Source organism: Schistocerca cancellata, chromosome 9 (assembly GCF_023864275.1).
Source record: "Schistocerca cancellata isolate TAMUIC-IGC-003103 chromosome 9, iqSchCanc2.1, whole genome shotgun sequence".
In the NCBI taxonomy this organism is placed as follows: Eukaryota; Metazoa; Arthropoda; class Insecta; order Orthoptera; family Acrididae; genus Schistocerca; species Schistocerca cancellata.
This window is the reverse complement of record NC_064634.1, coordinates 62821211-62844359: the sequence shown is the minus strand read 5'-3', so window position 1 is coordinate 62844359 and position 23149 is coordinate 62821211. Positions and strand designations below refer to the sequence as shown.

General features: G+C 36.9%; 1 protein-coding gene across 1 annotated transcript in view; it reads left to right on the top strand.

Annotated features, from left to right (window-relative positions):
* The window catches only part of LOC126100209 (merlin), a 170593-nt gene that overhangs the window by 94920 nt on the left and 52524 nt on the right, over positions 1–23149 (top strand). Inside the window, exons 9-10 of the mRNA XM_049910771.1 lie at positions 2638–2838; positions 12326–12618. Coding sequence (XP_049766728.1) covers positions 2638–2838; positions 12326–12618 — 494 coding nt within the window. The remainder of the gene's footprint in view (positions 1–2637; positions 2839–12325; positions 12619–23149) is intronic.

Below are 23149 nucleotides of genomic sequence, written 5' to 3'. Positions count from 1 at the left end.
CTTATTACTGTTCTGCAAAATTTCAGGCCAACTGCCAGATGTTTGTAACTTCCTGCCACAATATTTTGGCCCAAAGTCTTCTGGCCATCGTCAGGTGATACTGGCGAAAACGCACTGAGCTTTGGTATTTACAGCCCTGCCAGCACATGCGTGGTGGATTCACTTAGCATTGCATATCCACTACTTGAGCGTGTTAGATTCCGCTGCACTACGCGCCCTCTTTAGTGAAAACTCACTGCATCGATATCAATTCGATCACAGTACTACACTGGCTACGGAGGATTTGAAGTTTTTCAATGGTTGGATTCCATGCTGAATTCAATTTAAAACCACCGTCTCAATTAATAAGAGACTCACTGTCAGACAGTCATATTTCCATGGATTCATTAATAACAGAACAGACGTATGGGCCACAATTTTGGTCTCACAGCAATTCATTACATGACCAGTGGAAGTACAGTGTTCGGTGATGGCAGACTTACAAGGCTGAAGGAAGTGAGTATGTCACTGATGTTCTACAATGCAATCCTGCACAATATGTCATTTGCCCTACAAAAGATTTGCTGCATTCGCAAGGAATCCTGTAAACACCTGCTTTGCACTACTCTAGGTCGTCTTTGACAGATCCCATCAGTGACGAAATTTTCGCAGGAGGGCAAAAGATTGCTTTCACATTATATTTTCTTGGTATTCTGCCTATTTGCAGTGAGATATTACCAATTATGGTAAATAGGCAGTTGTTTTAAAGGCCTCTTCCTCTTCTTCGCTCTGTCTCTTACAGGACTGCAGCACTTTCTCCACTTGCTGGGATGAATACCCGTTCTTCAGAAACACAATGTGCAGGTGCGCCAGTTCCATTTGCAAACTATTGGTATCAGATATGACATGGGCTCAGTGAATCGATGTCTTCAAAACACCCATTGTCTGTGCCAGATGGTGGCAACTAGCGGCTTGCAAGTAAAGGTCTGTGTGAGTGGCCTTTGCTTTCGATCCTTATGCCTATTTTAAAATCTTGGTCTGAACTAAATGCACATGAACCGGCACATCTGAGTTTAATATTGTTAGTATAAAAAAGAAATGTAATTAGGTCCAATTATACAAAAATTAACCCTAAAGTTGTTCTCGCCAGAAAAAGTATAGAAAATTTGCATGAATATTGCTCTCTGAGAAACTGCATCATAACATATTGCCATAATCAAGACAGTTATTCCCCAGAAATACATTTTTGCTGCTTTTGTGTTGTTTTTTATATTGAACATCAACAATGTTTTAAATAATTTGTACTTCTCATGAGATAACCAGCAATATTAATGCAGAGTGTTTCTATGATGATTTTAAACCTGTAAAAGCATTTAAAAATTATTAAATAAGCTAACAGAATACTTTAATAAAAGCTGAACAAAAACACACAAGTTTCACAATTAACTGATCTCTGTTGATCCATTATGGATTGTGGGACAACGGCTGGCATGTATTTCTTGATGCAATAATTTACCAACAGCCTTATGTATTGTAGAATATTGTTTGCTGTATCAAAAGTGGAAGTCCGGTTGATCCAGATCAGTTAATTTCTTGATGCAATAATTTACCAACAGCCATATGTATTGTAGAAATTAATTTTATGAACTTCTTGTATGTTACCAGTTTTGGTATTACATTGATGCCATATGACATCATAGTCATAAAATCGCTATACACGGAATTTGCAAACCGCCCCAGTCTGTGTCGCCTGGCCACCAAGAGCTGTTGCATAGTGATTTGATTCACGGATCCAATTATATGGCTCATTCCATGTATAGCGATTCCACTTCTTTAAAAGTTGTTTGTTTTTAATACATTTCAGCCCAGCTCTTATATCTGCTACAAGCAAGTTTTGATCTTATTGGCATCGGCTCCAGGGAAAGTCTTAGACATTGTGATGCTATTTCTAAATCTTTGATTGGTTAAAATGTAATCTATCTGATACCTGGCTTTATGACTTGGGCTTTTCCATGTATTTGCTTATGATTCCTGAATCAGGTGTTGGTAATTACAAAGCCAAGGCTCTAACGAAATTCTACCAGTTTATCTCCTCTTTCATTCCATTGTCCTAGTCCATAATCTCCAACAACATTTCATGCGTACAGCGCACCACCACACTGTTCCAGTGCCCCATCATCACTGTTCCTATTTGACCTTTCCCATTTTCTTCAAACACTTCTTCTGTCTGAACCTCTACCTCATTTGCTTCCAATGTAGGTGTCTACACTTGAACAAATCAGGTGCCAACAGGGTAACTCAGTACCTTCATTAGTCTCATTGTGTTACTGACAGGCATTATCTGGATTATGTTCTTATTCAGATTCTTCTTGTAAATCATCTTATACTCTCCAGAAACTAACTCTCCATCTCCTTCCCATCACACTTCACAAAGTTCTAAAACACTCATGTTATATCTCTTCATTTCTTTCTTCATATTTTCTAGTTGACCTTTCTCGTTGATTGTTCTCACATACCAAGTTCTTCCAGAAATTTCAGCCTTCTTCTTATTTAATCTCTCAGTGCACTGTTTTTATACTTGAGACCAAATAATTCACAACAACAGCTTTGGCTGTGGCAGGTCATGTAGTAATAATTCTGTTCTGAACTTCATTACAGACAGAAGAGGAGAAAGTTCATTTGGAACGAAAGACGAGGGAAGCTGAAATGTTGACTGCAAGGTTAGTTGACGAATCAGAGAGACGGGCAGCAGAAGCAGAGAGATTAAAGGATGAGCTTATCAAAGCTCGTCTTGCTGAGAAGCAAGCCAAGGAAAAATTACTAGAGTTCCTGTCACGCAGTGCCTATACAAATATAGCTGTGAGTAACAGTTTAGATAGCTCATTCTTGGGCATCATTTTTTCTTTTTCATAATAATGAACAATTATGACAATTTATTATGGCACTTTATAAGAGGCGTTTGCCACAAAATATTTAGTAACAATACCTAGCCATCACAAAGCTACTTCAATGTACCATGATCATGTTTATATGCTGAATTTTTTAAAGTAATTTGGGTATAGCTTTTTCCTTTGTAGTGTTATTTTTTGTTGTAATATAAGAATATAATTACTTTGTTTTCTTGTTTACTTATTAACACAGTAGAACTTTTTATTGTTACATATTCAGTTCTGTTGAATGTTCATTGTTTCCTGTTACTGATTTTTTTTTCCCCGCTCACCATTCATAATAGACTAGTCATTCATCTCTCAAACATACTAACATTATACTCGGACAATATAACTGTTCAAGTTTTCCTGTGTAACAGACTGAATTTTTTAAACTATTTTTGTAACTGCTCTTCACCATCTTCACTTTTTTCCTTTATATTTGATTGCAGTTTCTTTCTTTCTTTAAAAATATGATGGCCTTTTGGCTCTAATGAATTACATCTAACATTAAATTCAGAAAGTGTAAACTTTCCTGTTATTGAGTGTAAAAAGCTCAGTTGAATTAGTGAAAAGGCTTGGTGCCCAAGAAATTTTCTCACATGCATCACTCAGAAAACACATGAGTATCTTCATCCATATTCATAATTTGTAAGCTGCCAAATGCTGTTGGCAAATAATACATTATCAGTATTATTTACTCTCACAATTGACTGACGTGATCTTGTTTGTATGTAGTAAAATATAAAATTTTCTTAAAATAATTTACATTTGCACGCTTTAAAATTTTAGAAAAAAGCCCTACTTAAAGCCTGCCTTTTACAGTATACCATTTATCTGTAAAACTTTGCATATGTGTACAATCAATATTTGAAGCCTAATGTATGTAAAAGATTACAGAAGCACAAGTCACTGAATAGACATATTAATAAGTGTCATAAGTATGGAATTATTTGACACTTCAGTTATGTGATTAAAACATAGCAGACTGGAACAGTTTGTGGTAAAGATATAGATGGTGTTGTCACTGTGATTCTCAGTATTGAATTAACATAGAGTTGATACACAAAAATGATGTTGTTTGCTCACATTTTGCCTTTGTCAAGTGTGCTTACTATTTCATTCAGCAATGTTTTAAACACTTCTTTGACGATGAATAACAAATAGCATGCAAGAAAATAGTAACTTCTACTTTGGGAAATATGATTCTGTAAGTACAGCATGTATTAACATCAATGTTTGAAGGTTAACGTATGTAAAGATTACAGAAGCGCAAGTCACTGAATAGACACAGTTTATGACAAGAGTCATAAATGTGGAATTATTTGACACTTCAGTTAAGTGATTAAAACATAGCCAAATGGATCAGCTCGTGTTAAAGATATAGGTGACATTATGACTGACTCTCAGTATTGGATTACTGCAGAGTGGATACACAAACCATATGTTGCCTTTGTCAAGAGTATTTGGCAGCGGATCTGCAGTCTATTTTATGTAATGATCAAACTGTGGTGTCACCGCCAGACACCACACTTGCTATGTGGTAGCATTTAAATCGGCCACAGTCCGTTAGTATACGTCGGACCCGCGTGTCACCACTATCAGTGATTGCAGACCGAGCACCGCCACACAGCAGGTCTAGAGAGACTTCCTAGCACTCGCCCCAGTTGTACAACCGACTTTGCTAGCGATGGTTCACTGACAAAATACGCTCTCATTTGCCGAGACGATAGTTAGCATAGCCTTCAGCTACGTCATTTGCTACGACCTAGCAAGGCGCCATTACCAGTTACTATTGATACTGAATCATGTACAGTCAAGAGCGACGCTCATCATTAATGGATTAAAGTTAAGTATTCCACCAGCTACGTCCGTTTTTCTAAAGTCTAAATTCCTTGTCCTGTTCCAGACCTCACACCAGCCTGCGTGAGCTAAAACGCGTGCCTTTCGGCTTCCTCTAGTACCCGGTGTTGGCTCTCCTGCCAACCCACAACACAAACGAATGTGGTTCATGTTTTAAAGTTTTGTGAATTACCCCACATTTTTGACAAGATTTTGGGGAGATGTTTTTAATGTGTCTTGCATTGTAGTTGTCTTTAGTTGTCTTTTGGAGGTTATCAGGTACTGTTCCTCCTTAGCTATGTAGAAACCATTTATATGCAAACTATCACTCACATTGTTTGCTTGTGAAACGTCACAAAAAATACATAAGGAAATGTTGTTCTTCGTAATAAGAATAAATACTCGAAACCCATGGTGCTAAGCATGTAAAAATACGTAATTGGTGCTGTGTGTAAACCAAAAACATTTCAGTAAAGGAAAGTCAATGAAGGTGTTAACTAGTGCTACAAGTGGCCAATCAATTAAACACGCTAAATGTGGTTCAACAAAGGTGTCATGACAGTCACGATAATCACAAAGCTACACATTCGCGGTAGAGACAGTTTGGAAATTGTTGTGATTGGTCATGATATCTTTATTCAAACAAACCTAGTTACTCCCATCAGCCACCGTGCCAAGTATAGCTTGGCAGCAGCAGGAAATGTTCAAACTTTTATCCATTTACAGTTCAGATCCTCTAAGTAGAGCGCCCTGGTGTCAAGAAATTTAACCATGTAATGTTTGTAAGCACTACTTGATGGACAACTGCCATGCCAGCGCCATTTTGCATCACTTATATCTTTTTTTTTCCCCCCTCCAGAGATGTTTTTTCATAAATCATAAATTGCAGGAAAGTTATAAAAATATTAACACTAAATCGGTTCCAAGTCATCATTGTGGACATAGGAAATTTGATGCTAGCAATAAAAATAGCCGTAAACAGTGGGAAAATATTAATTCTGGGAATGTAAATGCAATGTTATACTGCGTGCATATAGCCATTTTGTACAGTTGAGTTAATGCACAAGTAACTAACTGCAGCAGGAATAATGATCTCTCATAAAATCAAAAATCAAACATTTTAAAAATTGGCAATTAGTTTCTAAATAGTGCTTGAAGTTTTTTTCTTAACTATGTTGTTTTACCTGGTACATCTTGCCTAATAGCAAGTCAATAAGAAAAAGAGGACTAAGTTACAATATGCCCAGGATTATGAAACTGTTTTCCTCAGATGCTTCTATACAGACAATGATAACTAATCAATCACTGATATTGCTGGTGTTTTACTTGAAATCTTTTTTTTTTTTAAAAAAAAAAAAAAAAGAAACAGTGTAGCTGCATATCAATGTTACTGCCTGACATCTGTGATCAGTAAAATGTATTGGTTAGTTCCTTGCAGCACTGCTGCATTGCCCCATTGTCTGCTTCCATATGTTCTAATACAAGAGAGCAAGAAAATAGACAAAAAAGTGTCAATGTATGGCCCTAGTAGTGCATTCCCTATTACCTTTAAGGTTATTATCTTATCCCCAATAATCTATATCCCTAAGCAACTATCCTGGAATCCCATACCAGTTCTAGGTGGCCTATCTTACGACATCCAGGGACAACAAAAATTTTTCATTACTTCATACAATTATTGACCAAATTTAAAAAATTAAAATGCACTTATAATCTGCTCATTAAGAGATATAATCTTACATTATACGTTTAACACAAGTATTTCAAGTGGAAACTGTGTTTGTCTTGATGCAGCATAAATGATGGCACCAGATGCCTGTACTTTATATCCATTATTTGAGAATGGTAGCACTTAGTGACTTCCAACAAACTTTAAGCATAATTTCAAACATTTTAACGTCAAATATTTAGCACATCAACTGATTTGTAAAGTAATCAGACATTTTAACCATTTTATACTTTAGAATGTGATTTGTTAAAGAGTCGGGACTTTCTCGTCCTTCTCTGATGTATGTGATTTGTCTCTCAAGCAGCACATGCATAAAATCAGTAGTAAACTGCAGAAAAAGAGATGCACAAAATAAGGTGAACTGCTGATAGTGGTACCAGTTGAGTAAGTTCTGACATTACAACTGTCCACATATTGTGACTCTATTGTGAAGAATGGTTGTTGGTGTGCGAAGTTGCGTGTTGAATTCTCGTGCATCGTAATGATGTCATACAAATGTTCAGCTGCTCCCCTGTATCATAAAACATTGAAAACCTGTCTCATTGTCAGCAACACCAGCCGGCAACCAGAGCAGGATATGGCAGAACTGCATGAGGCCATGTTGCAGGCAACTGGGAAGACTGTGTAAATTGATACAATACACGATTGTCTCGTTGCAATCAATTTGGCCCCTAGGTATCCGTTGAGACAACAGTACAAACCCCTAGCAGCATGGGCATAATTTAGGTGGGCAAGAGAACACCTGGGACGGAACCTGGATCAAGTACAGGATTTATCTGAAAATATTTTTTTTTTAACTAACATTTTAGCCATGGTGTCATATAATCGTGTGCCTTTGTATAGCTAGGCGATGTAAATTTTACAGTCACTAATGACAGATTTAATAGAAAGTGAGAGGGAGTTAAATTAAAATATGTATCCTTTGTTTGCACACAGAGAAGAATTCTCATAGTTCATGATATATGACATAATAAACAAACAAGAAGATACGTGAAAAACTGCCACATCATACAGGAAGTTTAAATTCATTTCTTCTTTGTCACTAACTCTGTTTGCAATGTACTTCGCTGACAGTGTCTACACAAATATTATGTTGGTGGACAAGTTCATAGTGTTTTTCCATAAGTTTAATAAAGACAACAGATATAAATAACAGACAGTCATCAATAATATATTCTGCTTCACTATTTACAACTGTCTGTCAATGCTGTGGTAACATTTAACCAAGTTTTCTTCATATTTTATTATGTTCCTTATAATACACATGTTACAAGAGGTCATAAATTAAGTACAGATTCCAGAAACTGTTATCATAGAAGTGGTAAAAATAGTAATGGCTGTCATGAGGGTCAAAAAAAGTTTGTTTGTGTTATGACAAAATACTGAAGGGCATGCTCACCGAGAAACTAATAAAGTAGCTATAGATGTGGTAGTCCAACCTTTCGTAACTGGCCACGTGGGGATTCCGTATGTTGTGTTTCTATGTACACCACATATTGTACTTCTAATGTAATTGGATAGATAATAAATCTACTTACCAAGTGGTGGCAGAAGAACATACATACAAAAAGTATGAAAGTTTGCGAGCTTGCAGAGCCAGTCACTCTTTCTTCTGGCAGAATGGTTGGCGCGTAAAGAAAAAGGGATGAAGAAAAAGGACTGGGAAGGACTGGTGAGGTTTAGGAAAAGTAGTACAGTTGGGAAGAGTTGTCCAGAACTCCTTACCATCCAGTAAGTCTCCCCTACACGGGGTTCCGGGGCACTTTCCCAAGCTCTATCCTTCACCCTACTGCGAACCATGGACCTTGCCATTTGTAGAGAGGCTTGCGTGCCTCAGCAATACAGATAGCCGTATCATAGGTGCAACCACAATGGAGGGGTATCTCTTCAGAGGCCAGACAGACATGTGGTTGCTGAAGAGGGGCAGCAGCCTTTTCAGTACTTGCAACGGCAACAGTCTGGATGATTGAACTGGTCTTGTAACATTAACTAAAACAGCATTGCTGTACTAGTACTGTAAACAGCTGAAAGCAAGGGGAAACTACAGTCATAATTTCTCCTGAGGGCATGCAGCTTAACTGTATGGTTAAATGATGATGGCGTTGTCTAGGGTAAAATATTCTGGGGATAAAATAGTCCCCCATTCAGGATCTCTGGGCAGGGACTTCTCAGGAGAAAATTGTTATCAGAAGAAACAAAACTGGTGTTCTACGGATCAGAGTGTGGAATGATAGATCCCATAATTGGGCAGATAGATTAGAAAATTTAAAAGGGAAATGGATAGGTTAAAGTTAGATATAGAGGGAATTAGTGAAGTTCGGTGGCAGAAGGAACAGGACTTCTAATCAGGTGAATACAGGCTTATAAATATGAAATCAAATAGGGCTAATGGAGGAATATGTTTAATAATGAATTAAAAAAAAAAGGAACATGGATAAGCTACTACGAACAGCCTAGTGAATGCATTATTGTAGCCATAGTAGTAAAAGTTTGTGTGCCAGCTAGCTCTGCAGATGAGGAGGAGATTGAGGAAATGTATGGTGAGATAAAATAAATTATTTAGCTAGTTCAGGAAGATGAAATTTTAATAGTCATGGGGGACGGGAATTCAATAGTAGGAAAAGGAAGAGAAAGAAAAGTAGTAAGTAAATACAGACTGAGGGAAAGGAATGAAAGAGGAAGCCCCCTGGTAGAATTTTGCACAGAGCATAATTTAATCACAACTAAATACTTGGTTTAAGAAACATGGAAAGAAGGTTGCATACATGGAAAAGACCTGGAGACACTGGAAGGTTTCAGATTGATTGTAAGAACAGAGATTTAGGAACCATGTTTTAAATGGTAAGATATTTCCAGGGGCAGATGTGGACTCTGATTGCAATCTATTGGTTATGAAATGCAGATCAAAACTGAAGAAACTGCAACAAGTTAGGAATTTAAGGAGACGGGACCTGGATAAACTGAAAGAAACGGAGGTTGTAAAGTGTTTCAGAGGAAGCATTGGGGAATGATTGACAAGAATGGGGGAAAGGAGTTCAGTAGAAGGAAAATGGGTAGTGCCGAGAGATGAAATAGTGAAGGGAGCAGAGGATCAAGTAGGTAAAAAGACGAGAGTTAGTAGAAACCCTTGAGTAACAAAAGAGATACTGAATTTAATCTATGAAAGGAGAAAATATAAAATGCAGTAAATGAAGCAGAACGTCTAAAAAATGAGATCGACAGGAAGTGCAAAATGGCTAAGCAGGAATCGGTAGAGGACAAATGTAAGGCTGTAGAGGCAGATATCACTCTGGGTAGTATAGATACTGCCTATAGGAAAATTAGAGAGACCTTTGGAGAAAAGAGAATCACCCGTATGAATATCAAGAGCTCAGATGGAAAACCAGTCCGAAGCAAAGAAGAGAAAGCACAAAGGATTTGTGTCTGCATCATAAAGTTGTTCTTGATTGAAAATGTCAGTTTACGAGCCTAATTCTCGTCATTTGCGGGAAGTATTTCTGTTTTGTTTCAATATGAAGAAAACAGCGGCTGAGTCTCATTGAATGCCCTCAGGTATGTATGGTAAGGATGCTATTAATGAAAGAACGTGTCGTGAGTGGTTTCAACGCTTCAAGAACAGTGATTTTAACGTCCTAGACCGGTACAGTGGTGGAAGAGAGAATGTTTTGAAGATGCAGAATTCGAGACATTGCTGAGTGAAGACTCGTGTCAAACCCAAGAAGAATTGGCATGATTAGTGGGAGTGACACAGCAAGCCATTTCAAAACATCTTAAGGCTATGGGCATGATTCAGAAAGAAGGAACGTGGGTCCCGTATGAGCTGAAACCAAGAGACGTTTAATGGCATTTGTGTGTTTGTGAACAGTTGCTTCAGAGGCAAAAATGGAAGGGATTTCTGTCGCATTGTGTCTGGGGTCAAAAATGGGTTCATTACGATAACCCTTAATGCAAAAAATCATGCATCCACATTGACAGCCAAACCAAATATTCACGGCTCCAAGAACATGCTCTGCATTTGGTGGGACCAGCTTGGTGTCATGTACTATGAGGTGTTAAAGCCATGTGAAACAATCACAGGTGCTCGTTATTGAACACAATTAATGCATTTGAGCAGAGCATTAAAAGACAAATGGCTGCAATACAGTGAGAGGCACGATAAAGTGATTTTGCAGCACAACAACACTCGACCCCACGTTGCAAAAGAGGTCAAAACATACTCGGAAACATTAAAATGGGAAGTCCTACCCCACCCACCGTCATTCTCCAGACATTGCTCCCTCTGACTATTACCTTTTTAGATCAGTGGCGCATGGCGTGGCTGACCAACACTTCCAATCTCATGAAAAAGTCACAAATTGGATCGATTCGTGAATCACTTCAAGAGATGAACAATTTTTTCGACGTTGGATTTGTACACTGCTCCAAAGATGGGAAAAAGTAGAGGCCAGCAATGGAAAATGCATCGAATGATACATGTGTTACCAATTTGTTTCATTAAAGCCTCAAATGTTGGGGAAAAAACGGTGGAAACAAAGTTGTACACCTTGTAGTAATTTCAATTCCAAAGAAAACAGGTGCTGACAGGTGTGAAAATTGCCGAACTATCGGTTCAATAAGTCTCTGTTGCAAAATAATAACACAAATTCTGTACGGACAAATGGAGAAACTGGTAGAAGCCGACCTCGGGGAAGATCAGTTTGGTTTCCATAGAAATGTAAGAACACACAAGGCAATATTGACCCTTCGACTTCTCATAGAAGGTAGTTTAAGGAATGCCAAACCTACATTTATAGCATATGTAGACTTAAAGAAAGCTTTTGACAATGATGACTACAATACTCTTTTTCAAATTCTGAAGGGGGCAGGGGTAAAATACAGGGAGAAAAAGGCTACTTAAAATTTGTACAGAAAACAGAGGCAGTTATAAGACTCAAGGGGCATTAAAGGGAAACAGTGGTTGAGAAGGGAGTCAGAGACAGCAAAGGATTTGGGAAAGAAATTGAGTGAAATGGACAGTGTCTTGAAAAGGGAATATGAGATGAACATCAATAAAAGCAAAACAGGGATAATGTAATATAGTCGAATTAAATCAGGTGATGCTGGAGTAAATTAGTTTAGGAAATGAGACACTTAGTTGTAGATGAGTTTTGCTATTTGGGCAGCAAAATAACTGATGATGATCAAAGTCAAGAGAATATAAATGTAGATTCGCTATGACAAGAAAAGCATTTCTAACGAAGAGAAATTTATTAATATCGAGTATAGATTTAAGTGTCAGGAAGTCTTTCTCTGAAAGTATCTGCATGGAGTGTAGCCATTTATGGGAGTGAAACATGGACAATAACTGGTTTAGACAAGAAGAGAATATAAACTTTCGAAATGTGGTGCTACAGAAGAATACTGAAGATTAGATTGGTGGATCATGTAACTAATGAGGAGGTACTGAATAGAATTGAGGAGAAGAGGGTTTTGTGGTACTACTTGACTAGAAGGAGGGATTGGTTGGTATGACACATTATGAGGCATCAATGGATCACCAATTTAGTTGTGGAGGGAAGCATGGAGGGTAAAAATTATAGAGGGAGACCAAGAGATGAATACACTAAGCAGATTCAGAAGGATGTAGGTTGCTCTAGTTATTTGAAGATGAAGAGGATAAAGTAGCATGGAGAGCTGCAGTATTTGGATAACAACCACTCCTTAAAACCTTCTATGTGTTTCCTCCTATCACTACTTGGTGAGTAGATTTTTTATCCTCCCAATTACATTATATTATCAATAATTGATAATTTGTGTTGACATATTGTACTTTACAACAAAAATATCAAATTCTATCATTGCAATGCAGCTGCAACCGCTATCGTCGCAGACTGGTGTCGGAATGGATGGTGGCGGTGGTCTCCTGGCAGTGCTCCCCCCACCCACTGCCGTTCCTCCACTGTACCCAGCCGGGGGGCAGGTCCTGCCATCAGAGCTGCAAGCCGATCTCCGAGCTCTCCAGCTCGCAGATGCCACTGCCGCTGCAGTTGCATCCGTCGGTGTTGGCACTGTTCTGACAACTGCCCCGCATGACCTGAACGCCTACGATTTGATGGCAGATGGTGATGTGGAACAGCTGTCGCTCGAGATCGAGAAAGAGAGGTGTGTAGGTGCACAGCCGGCATCTGCATGTGGCTCGCACTGTGATTCCGTAATTGTCAGCACGCACTTGTAAATGCACTGGTTGCTTGCTTTGTTGCACTGCTTGCTTGATTTTGTGTCGCTGGTAGATTGTTGTGGCCACAAATATCGAGAACACTTTTGCTTCCCAATATGTGTTAAAACTTGGGTGCTATTCAAATGTTTGGTGGTATGAGGTGGCAGTGCCAGATTGTGTGCTGTGGATGTGTGCCATTAGTTGCTTTCTAGTTGCACTTAAATTATCTGCATCCTTAGTGTCTTACTTCCAAAGTCTTTTTTATTCAGAAGTACCAAAGAAGCGAAGGTTTGATATTGTTCAGGAATAAATGAGTAATGTTATCTTGAATGTAGTGGACGTGCTCTGTGTAGCTTGCATCTTACATTTATGTTGCCATTGTTTGTTAGTGATGTAACCATTAAGTGAGAAAAAAAACATTACATTTTACTTGATTTTCTTTGTTGACAGATTTATTCACTTATTATTGGTCTTGCTACTAATTTGCAATGAAATTGTACTTCAGGGTACTTTCAAATAAACCAGAATGAATACCATAGTTTAACCCTCAAGGGATGTTGGGCAACTATTTGAACATGTTTTACATTAACAGAATTTTTACAGTTTGCTTGTTATAGGTCATATCATTCAGTAGGTTGCACAGTGTCTATAAAAGTTGTGAAAGAGTAGTAGATACATTCCATCAATCAATATGGAATAAATTTTTATGTTCAGTGTGCAAATACAGATCCAACTGGTGAACTGCCAAACCATAAGAAGTATCCTATGAGTATAGGACAAGCAGTTGTGTTGGGAAACAATAGTGTTGCCTAGAGCTAAGTGGGCACTAAGTACAGTATACTGAAGTGAAGATCGTAGAGGTAAAAAAAACAAAAACTCCAAAGAAAATGTTTCAGTTGTGTTAGTCATCAATTCTGCTGTCATAGAAGATTCCTCTCAGCTTTGTGCAGGCAGTTACATTCATTTTCAGAATACCAGAAAATCCTTCGTTCTGATGTATGCCAAGTGACGTTTTATGAGGTATGTGTAGAACAAGAGAGCTTTGATTTGTGACAAGATTAGTTGCAAATTGTTTTTAGCTCTTGTCGTAAAGTGCCTGTGTGTCCGCAGTATATTAATTGTAACTAGAAAGCAAACATGAGGTCTTTGAAAAATGCAGGAAAATCTGTTTCCATATTTATTATTAACATTTACGTTTAGAGAACCTCCTGACAAAGTACAAAGAGACACATGTTACATACAAGTTTTACCTTAGTTTGAATGTAATTATTTTTTTTGTCTCTATTGTAAGCAGTTACATAGTTTTCAGTGTAGTTCACATAGAAACTGGTGTTGACAAATGACGAGCTTAAACTCAATAGTAAGTGATATAGTTGATTTAAGGTTTGTGTACAAATATTAACTAAACTTAAGGTGAATATTATTGAAATGAAAATAATCACCTTTATCACAGAAGACAGAGATCCAAAACTTCATTTCTTAAGCAGCAAGTTATTGTCTTCTCTCTGAGATGTTACTCTCATACCTCATTCTGCCATGAACTGTTAATCAGATTATGATAGAGATTTGATAATTATCACACTGTTAAAGAATACAATGGTAAATGGGAAATGACAGCACAGACATGACATGAAGAGGTGGTAATATACATCTTAATACTATCATATTATATTTAAGGACATAGTGCTGAGAAGGGGAACATATCATTTAATGTATTTGTTCACTTAGTATGTACTATCACCTCCTACAGTATTTACTGTTCCTCCGGAAACAACCTGTATGTTAAGAACATTATTGATGAAACAGTGGAAAATCCAGGCCAGAATAATGACAATCTTGTGAAAAGGGTAGATTGCTACTCACCGTGTATCGGAGATGTTGAATCACCCAGATAGGCACAAGAAAAAGACTGTCAAACATGTAAAAATTCAGCCAAAAAGGGCTTCATCAGAATTAGCCCACACGCGCACACACACACACACACACACACACACACACACACGTGCACGTGCAAACACAATTCGCATACAGTATCTGGATTGTGCTGATGTGTGTATGAGTTGCATTTGCACATGCACATGTATGTGGTGTGGGGGGGGCACTGCGACTCAACTTCTTCACTATTTGGTGAATAGTAATCTATACTTTTCATAATACTGAATATTATTGATGGCTAGAGAGACAGGAAGATACAATGGGGAGAAAGGGAGGATGCCAGAAATCCTTCAAGAAATATCTAAATTGGCATATTTTGAAACCCTTGTTTGTTATGCATCCATATTTTTGCAAGGAATAAGAAGTTAATATCTTTATTGAATATTACTTTAATTGTCTAGATGCCACGTAATAAAATTTTTGTGAGATTGTTTAATAAGTTATGTAGGATTTTGCAGGGTTAAATTAAAGTTTTATAAAATGAAATATAAAATAAAAATTAGCTTCATAAACACAGATTACAGAGAATCAGCTATGCAAAACATCAATGTCTTGTCTGGGAATAATTGCAAAATGATGTTCCCTGTGTTTCACGCTATTGTGTTTGATCAAGATTGATTGAAGTAGCTGCAGAGTGAGAGTTGGTTTTGTGTGTTCTCAGAGATCTTGCATGAGAAATGAATACCTATGTTTGCTATGTCCATGTATTGTTTATTTTTTGTAGCTTTTTCTGTTATTGCTCATGCATTTCATCATGCTTACTTTCATTTGTACAATGTACAGATATATAATTTCTGAAATATAAATTATATATCTGCACATTGGTACAGTTATAACATATAAATTAAAATTTTCATTCGAGAATTTCTGGTTCCTTTAGAGAAATTTCTCTTGGTTATATTCTTTAGTAGACTGCCTGAGATTAAGGAATTTTTAGTAAAGTGCACGTTCCACATTAAAACTAGTGAAATAATAGACTTCCAAACTATAGTGACAAATTTGCTTTACCTTAAAAAAATAATTTCTATAAAAGAACATAAAGTTCTGACTGTATTACGTGAAAAAATTGTTAACATTAACTTGGTTTGCATTACATGAATTGGAGTAATGTGATGTATATTTTTTCCGTGACTAAAATGTAATTATTCTGTAAAGACATGCCTATCAAATGCCAAAAACAATACCTCAGCACAGCTGCTGACCAAATGTACCATAGGAACATCCTAAATTTGCTTGCTCATTGCCCTGTGACAAACAAAACTTATCTTTTGAAATGATTATATTAAGGTTTGTAATTCAGTCGACCATTTTAGCTTTTGCTTTTAAATATTCTTTACAGTTGGTACCCATTTACAAATTATTAGTGATGTTGAACAACCACATGTGTAAGCACTTGTTCTATGTGTGTGGCATGTTTTTACTCTGCTGTCATCACTAAATCTGAATTTTGTAGAAAGTACAAGTTCTAACAAATTTTAACTATTTTCAATTTGCCATCAGTGTTTCTGAAGATGGAATATTTACCTTGTAATGAGAGACATAACTTCTGATCAAGGAATTTGATCTAATTAATGCCATCATCTATGGTACAAGATGATAGAAATGTATGAAAACTCACATTGTAGAAAAACCTTCTGAACAATAGAGCTGAATTGGCTGTGTGGCTACTACCTTGGTGAATGTATGCTTCGTTCATTCAAAAAAACACCTTTGGTGTTGTCATACATTAACCAAAAGCTAGTAGGCACTTACCCTCTGTAACCAGATACTGTAACTTCAGTTTCTTTTACTAAGTCAGTCTTTCAAACATTTTAGTTTTGTCCAGGCTTTCATTTTGTCGCACAATAATCTCTGTATTTCACATAACATTGTAATCAATATCTACTGTTTTCGTTGCCCTCTGCTTTCTGCCCCTTACATCTCCCTTTATTACCAGAACATCTAGTCGAGTATGCTTCCACATGTTGCCTGTTCTATCTTACTTTCAATTGCTACTTATTTACATAATGTCTTTGTGTGTCACTCTTTAGCATCACTTTCCAAATCATCCAATTTCTTCTTTTTTTGGGTTGTTCCCTGATCCTATTTCACTTGCATACACTGCTGTGTCTCAATCAGTATCTTTCAGAAACTTCATCCTCCATTCTAAGTTTAAGTTTCATGTTATTAGATTGCTTTTCTTGGAGAACTCTTTCTTCAACTATGGACCAGTCTTCTACTTATGATGTCATCCTTTTGTTCTCAACATTTTGGTTACAGCATCTGTCAAGTTGATCTTGGAATAGCTCTTATGTTTATGCAGTTGTACTTTTCTCAATAACGTGAGGCTGATGCTGTCCTAAAAATGTAAGTTTACATAACCTGCTCAATGAATTTTGTACCCTAAATTGAGTCATGCAGTTCATGAATACATATTCATTGTAATAATTATAAGGGTATTCATTGATAATTAATGCTTGTCTGAGTATAAATCTTCAAATGCATTCCTCTCTGGCCTTCCTGATTTTAATGATTTTTCAAAGTCACTTCAAGTGAATGCCAGAATGTTTTTTTAAAGTCTTGGGTAATTCCATCCCTCTTCTTTTCCAACTAAGTTATTGCATGTTCTCTTATGAAGTGACTGCCAGTGAGATGGTAAATTTGAAACTTCCTCTGTTTCTTCAGAGGTTTATCAAGCACGGAATGCAGCAGAATGAATACTGGACTTATTCTGGAAAATTAATCTTCTTTGTTTTAAAAAGATGAAAAGTGCTTTTTTCCTAAAGCCCATAAGTGCTGCTTTACTTTCTGAGGAAATAGGTATGCAGCCAATTTCTCACAGCCCAGGTTTCTCTCATATCTTTTAAAATTTTTAATTTTAAAAAGAAAAAAAAGTGTAATGCAGCTGGCATGTCTCATGAGCTGTGTTAAAATTAGCGATTTGTTTCATAAAAAAACACTTGCATTATGAATGTAGAACCATTGGTGACAATGACTACAGTAATATACCAGAACAACTGTAAGCAATTGTAGTATATGTTCATGATGTTTATTGATACAGCTTTAATCAAATATGTACATATATTAAATAGATATTTTTAATGCTGCTTATTTCGTAAGTTGATGTCCATTTATTCTTTTAGCATTTGCTTGTTTTTACATGTTTTCATGTCTGTCTGTGCTAAATAAAAATCTAATAAATCATCCTCTCCATTTACTTGCTTCACAATATTTAGTGTATGAGTAGATTTCTGTGTGTACCCATTCCACTGTAACCCTGATCCAATATTAAACCATTGCATGGTGTCTGTTCTGCTGTGTTGTTCAGCTGTGTGTGTTATCATTCTGATTGCAAAGATTGAAAGCTGTAGGTGTATGGCTAGTGCTATTGCTGCTGTAGTTGCACATGGTGACTGCTTCTCAGGCATGAAAAATATTTCAACAAAATGGTCACTTCTTCCCCTTAGGTGTTTGCTGAAACATCACAGTTAATCTACTACACATTGTGTTTAGATGGAAAGCTGCTTTTGACTTCACTCTGTTTTATAAAGCTTATATAATGAGGAGTATTCCCTCAAACTATTTTACAGTAGCATTTGCAAAGTCATTTATATTTTTTCAAACTGACTTTTTGAGAGTTGTGTCATGGTTCAGTATTGCAAACATTTCAAAGTGTGTTAAAATTATCTTCATGTACACGAAGTGTTCTATGTTCAGTTATATGTATGTTGTGTGCCGCAGATAGAAATTTTAATTAAGTATTGTTACTTTATAGTATGTAGACAGAGAAGACAAAATGAGAATGAAAAGTCGTCCTGGAGAAATAGTTAAATTAATTTGAACACATATGCATTCATATAATGCTAAAACTGAAACAAGCATGAATTATGAGCTTGATAAATCATGATCTGTCTTTTATACCACAGAAGAAAGAAACACTGATAATTTCATAGAGTTAGAAATCTGATTAATTACAACTGTATTGTGATCAAAGAGTGCATTCACTGAAACAAATGAAGATAATGTAAAATTGGCAAGACAAATTGCAGAGGGTCTGAAAGTAATAAGGCAAGACAAAAACAATACTCAAAAGTATGTTTTTTTAATAAGATTCATCTGTACATTAAACAGACACAAGTACATTTTAAAAATATTTTATTATTACATGAAAGCCTATTTTTAACATACTTTTCTACACAAATTGCAGCAGTATTAAGGCACTTGTAATGAATAGCCATCATCTGAGTTCCAGTCCCAAGAAATATATGCCATTTGAATTTCCAACCTCTGCAGAATAGTTTTTTCCTTATGAGTACTAATAGTTGTGTACACTGGAACGAATAATAGCAAATAAAAGTGAATGAGCATTCGCAGAAAATTTGCCAGTTTACGCTACCATTTGCCGGTATCTGTGAACAAGTGTTTACATTGGAGAGAATAGAAAAAATAGATATAATAAGCATAGCCAATGAATACTGTGTTTGTCCTTTGGCACTAATAATCAGCACACAAGGTATAATGTGTATAATTAGAGGCATAGTGCAAAACTCTAGTACTTAGAGAGGATTATTTTGCATGGCGAGGGAGATGTTTTTGATGAGGCAAACAAAATGCAAAAGAATAATATAGGCTTTTGAATTTGTACACAAGTGTGAATTATGTGGAAGTAGTGCACTTAACACAATTGCAGCTTCATATTTTTGTAGCATTATTCCAAAGCTTTGTATGTATGTCACATGACTTTTTTGCAGGCTTTTGATAAAGTTTGAGAAGGGCATTTACGAGCAGAATACTGAAGAACTCTGAGCATTAGCAATTGTAGAATTTTACATTGACGCTTTCACATTTCAATAGCTGCTGTATCTTTGATAGTTTCTGATGTCTGCAGTGATGTATGTGAAGCACTTAAAGGGTTTTATTATCTGTACTACTGTATAAAGACAGGTTGTTGTTTAATGTTGTTTCCAAAAAACTTAAAAGGTTTTTGACAGATTTACATGAAATTTTTACACAACTTTAACAACGTTTGGAAGACATAGGCTATATAATACAAAGCGGGAAAAGTTATCAAAAAATCTCGCCAAGTTCGTGACCGATTTACTCCAAATTTTTACATGATACTCTAAACTGAGGTGGATGTAGACTAAATTTTTTTTTAAAGAACAATGTACAGGTTTCCTGTTATAACCAACTGCAAGAAAGAAAGTTTTAAGCTGTGCCAATAAAATATGTGGTTTCATTTTCTTCTCACAGCCAGTTTCAACTATGATAGAAGGGCATTAAAATTATTAGACAAATCGCTTCTCTCATATACAGGGTGAGTCACTAATATTGCCACCTAGAATAACTCCAAAAGTATGATATTAGCTGAAAAGTTTGTGGGACAAATGTTGCATGGGACAACGGGGGCCATAATATGACGTTGGTTTTTTGTTGCTAGGTGGGGTCGCGTCATATATATGAAGGTCAATTTTGTTTATTTAAATGGTATGCTATAGTTTGGTACTTGTTTTCTGATCGCAGCTATTGACACGAATCCAATAATGTGTCACAGTAAGGTCTTTGAAGGTCAATGAAGGTGGCATGAACCTCCATTTACAGAAGGTGTTCGAAGTGATGATCATTGGTATCAATGCAGTGTTGCAATCTTCGTATCATGGATTGAGTGGTGTTCCTTATCACATCGGCACTTATCAAAGCACATGCTCTGACAATTCTCTCTCGTATATCGTTCAATATTAAATATTTGCCAAATATGGCTTAGCCATCTAACGTGCCATTGACACATAAACACCATTCAATGGCTTCACAATACAACACTAATAGGATTGGTACGGCTAGTACCATTGAATCAAGCAAATGTGAATCATATATTCCTTCAAAGAACAAGTCGATATGCTCAAAGATATCCTCAACGTACTCATCCTAAATGTCATATATTTAAATATGTTTATGACAAACTGAGAACTATAGGATCTTTAATGCATTGGAAACGTATCAGGCAAAGGAAAGTTATTAACGAGGAAATGGAAATTGGTACTCTTTCCACTGCGGTTTGAGATCCTTGTGTTAGTTTGCATCAGGTTGCAAGGGAATCTGGCTGAGCCAGAGTAATGTTGTTCATGTTTTGCATTGCCATAAATATCATCCTTACCACATCAGTCTCCACCAAGAATTAACTGGTACGGACTGTATGTGTCGCATTGAATCCAGCCGATGGGCTCAACTTCAGCTGAGGAATAACACATTTACTAATTTTACTGATGAGGCTACATTCATGAACCATCGAAATGTTAATTTACATAACATGCATTATTGGGCAACTGAAAATCCATAATGGCTGCGGCAAGTTGCACACCAAAAACTGTGGTCGGTGAATGTTGGTGTGGGATTCTGGAGGACAGAATTGTTGTTGTTGTTGTAGTCTTCAGTCCTGAGATTGGTTTGATGCAGCTCTCCATGCTACTCTATCCTGTGCAAGCCTCTTCATCTCCCAGTACCTACTGCAGCCTACATCCTTCTGAATCTGCTTAGTGTATTCGTCTCTTGGTCTCCCTCTACTATTTTTACCCTCCACGCTGCCCTCCAGTACTAAATTGGTGATCCCTTGATGCCTCAGAACATGTCCTACCAACCGATCCCTTCTTCAAGTCAAGTTGCGCCACAAACTCTTCTTCTGTAGCACCACATTTCAAAAACTTCTATTCTCTTCTTGTCTAAACTATTTATCGTCCATGTTTCCCTTCTATACATGGCTACACACCATACAAATACTTTCAGAAACGACTTCCTGACACTTAAATCAATACTGGATGTTAACAAATTTCTCTTCTTCAGAAGACTTGCCATTGCCAGTCTACATTTTATATCCTCTCTACTTCGACCATCATCAGTTATTTTGCTCCCCAAATAGCAAAACTCCTTTACTACTTTAAGTGCCTCATTTCCTAATCTTAATTCCCTCAGCATCACCAGACTTAATTCAACTATATTCCATTATCCTTGTTTTGCTTTCATTGATGTTCATCTTATATCCTCTTTTCAAGACACTATCCATTCCGTTCAACTGCTCTTCCAAGTCCTTTGCTGTCTCTGACAGAATTACATTGTCATTGGTGAACCTCAAAGTTTTTATTTCTTCTCCGTGGATTTTAATACTTACTCCAAATTTTTCTTTCGTTTCCTTCACTGCTTGCTCAATATACAGATTGAATAACATCGGGGATAGGCTACAACCCTGTCTCACTCCCTTCACAACCACTGCTTCCCTTTCATGTCCCTTGACTCTTATAACTGCCATCTGGTTTCTGTACAAATTGTAAATAGCCTTTCGCGCCTTGTATTTTACCCCTGCCACCTTTAGAATTTGAAAGAGAGTATTCCAGTCAACATTGTCGAAAGCTTTATCTAAGTCTACAAATGCTAGGAATGTAGGTTTGCCTTTCCTTAACCTTTCTTCTAAGATAAGTCGTAGGGTTAGTATTGCCTCACGTGTTCCAACATTTCTAAGGAATCCAAACTGATCTTCCCCGAGGTCGGCTTCTACCAGTTTTTCTATTTGTCTATAAAGAATTCGTGATAGTATTTTGCAGCTGTCACTTATTAAACTGATAGTTTGGTAATTTTCACATCTGTCAACACCTGCTTTCTTTGGGATTGGAATTATTATATTCTTCTTGAAGTCTGAGGGAATTTCGCCTGTCTCATACATCTTGCTCACCAGATGGTAGAGTTTTGTCAGGACTGGCTCTCCCAAGGCTTTCAGTAATTCTAATGAAATGTTGTCTACTCCTGGGGCGTTGTTTCGACTTAGGTCTTTCAGTGCTCTGTCAAACTCTTCACGCAGTATCATATCTCCCATTTCATCTTCATCTACTTCCATTTCCATAATATTGTCCTCAAGAACATCGCCCGTGTATAGACACTCTATATACTTCTTCCACCTTTCTGCTTTTCCTTCTTTGCTTGGAACTGGGTTTCCATCTAAGCTCTTGATATTCATGCAAGTGGTTCTCTTTTCTCCAAAGGTCTTTTTAATTTTCCTGTATGCAGTATCTATCTTACCCCTCATGAGATAAGTCTCTACATCCTTACATTTGTCGTTATATAAATATTATATATAATTATAGGCCCCTATTTCATCGAAGGAAATCTTAATGGTAGAAAGTACACCACATACCTGCAAGAAACATTAGGTCCATTATTGGAAGAAATACCTTTAGGAACAAGGAACAAAATGTGGTATCAACATGATGGGTGTCCCGCACATATTTTGCCGATGGCTAGAATAAGTTGCAGAGACAATTCCCAAATCGTTGGATTGGACATGGAGGAGATGTGTTGTGGCCGGCTTGTTCACCACACTTGAAGCCTCTGGATTTTTTTCTTGTGGGGATTCATAAAAGACATTATTTATAAAGACGTTCCAACTACACCTGAAGATATGCGAGACAGAATTGTCAGAGCATGTGCTTCGATAAGTGCCGATGTGATAAGTAATACCATTCAGTCCATGATAAGAAGATTACAGCACTGCATGTATACCAATGGTCATCACTTCCA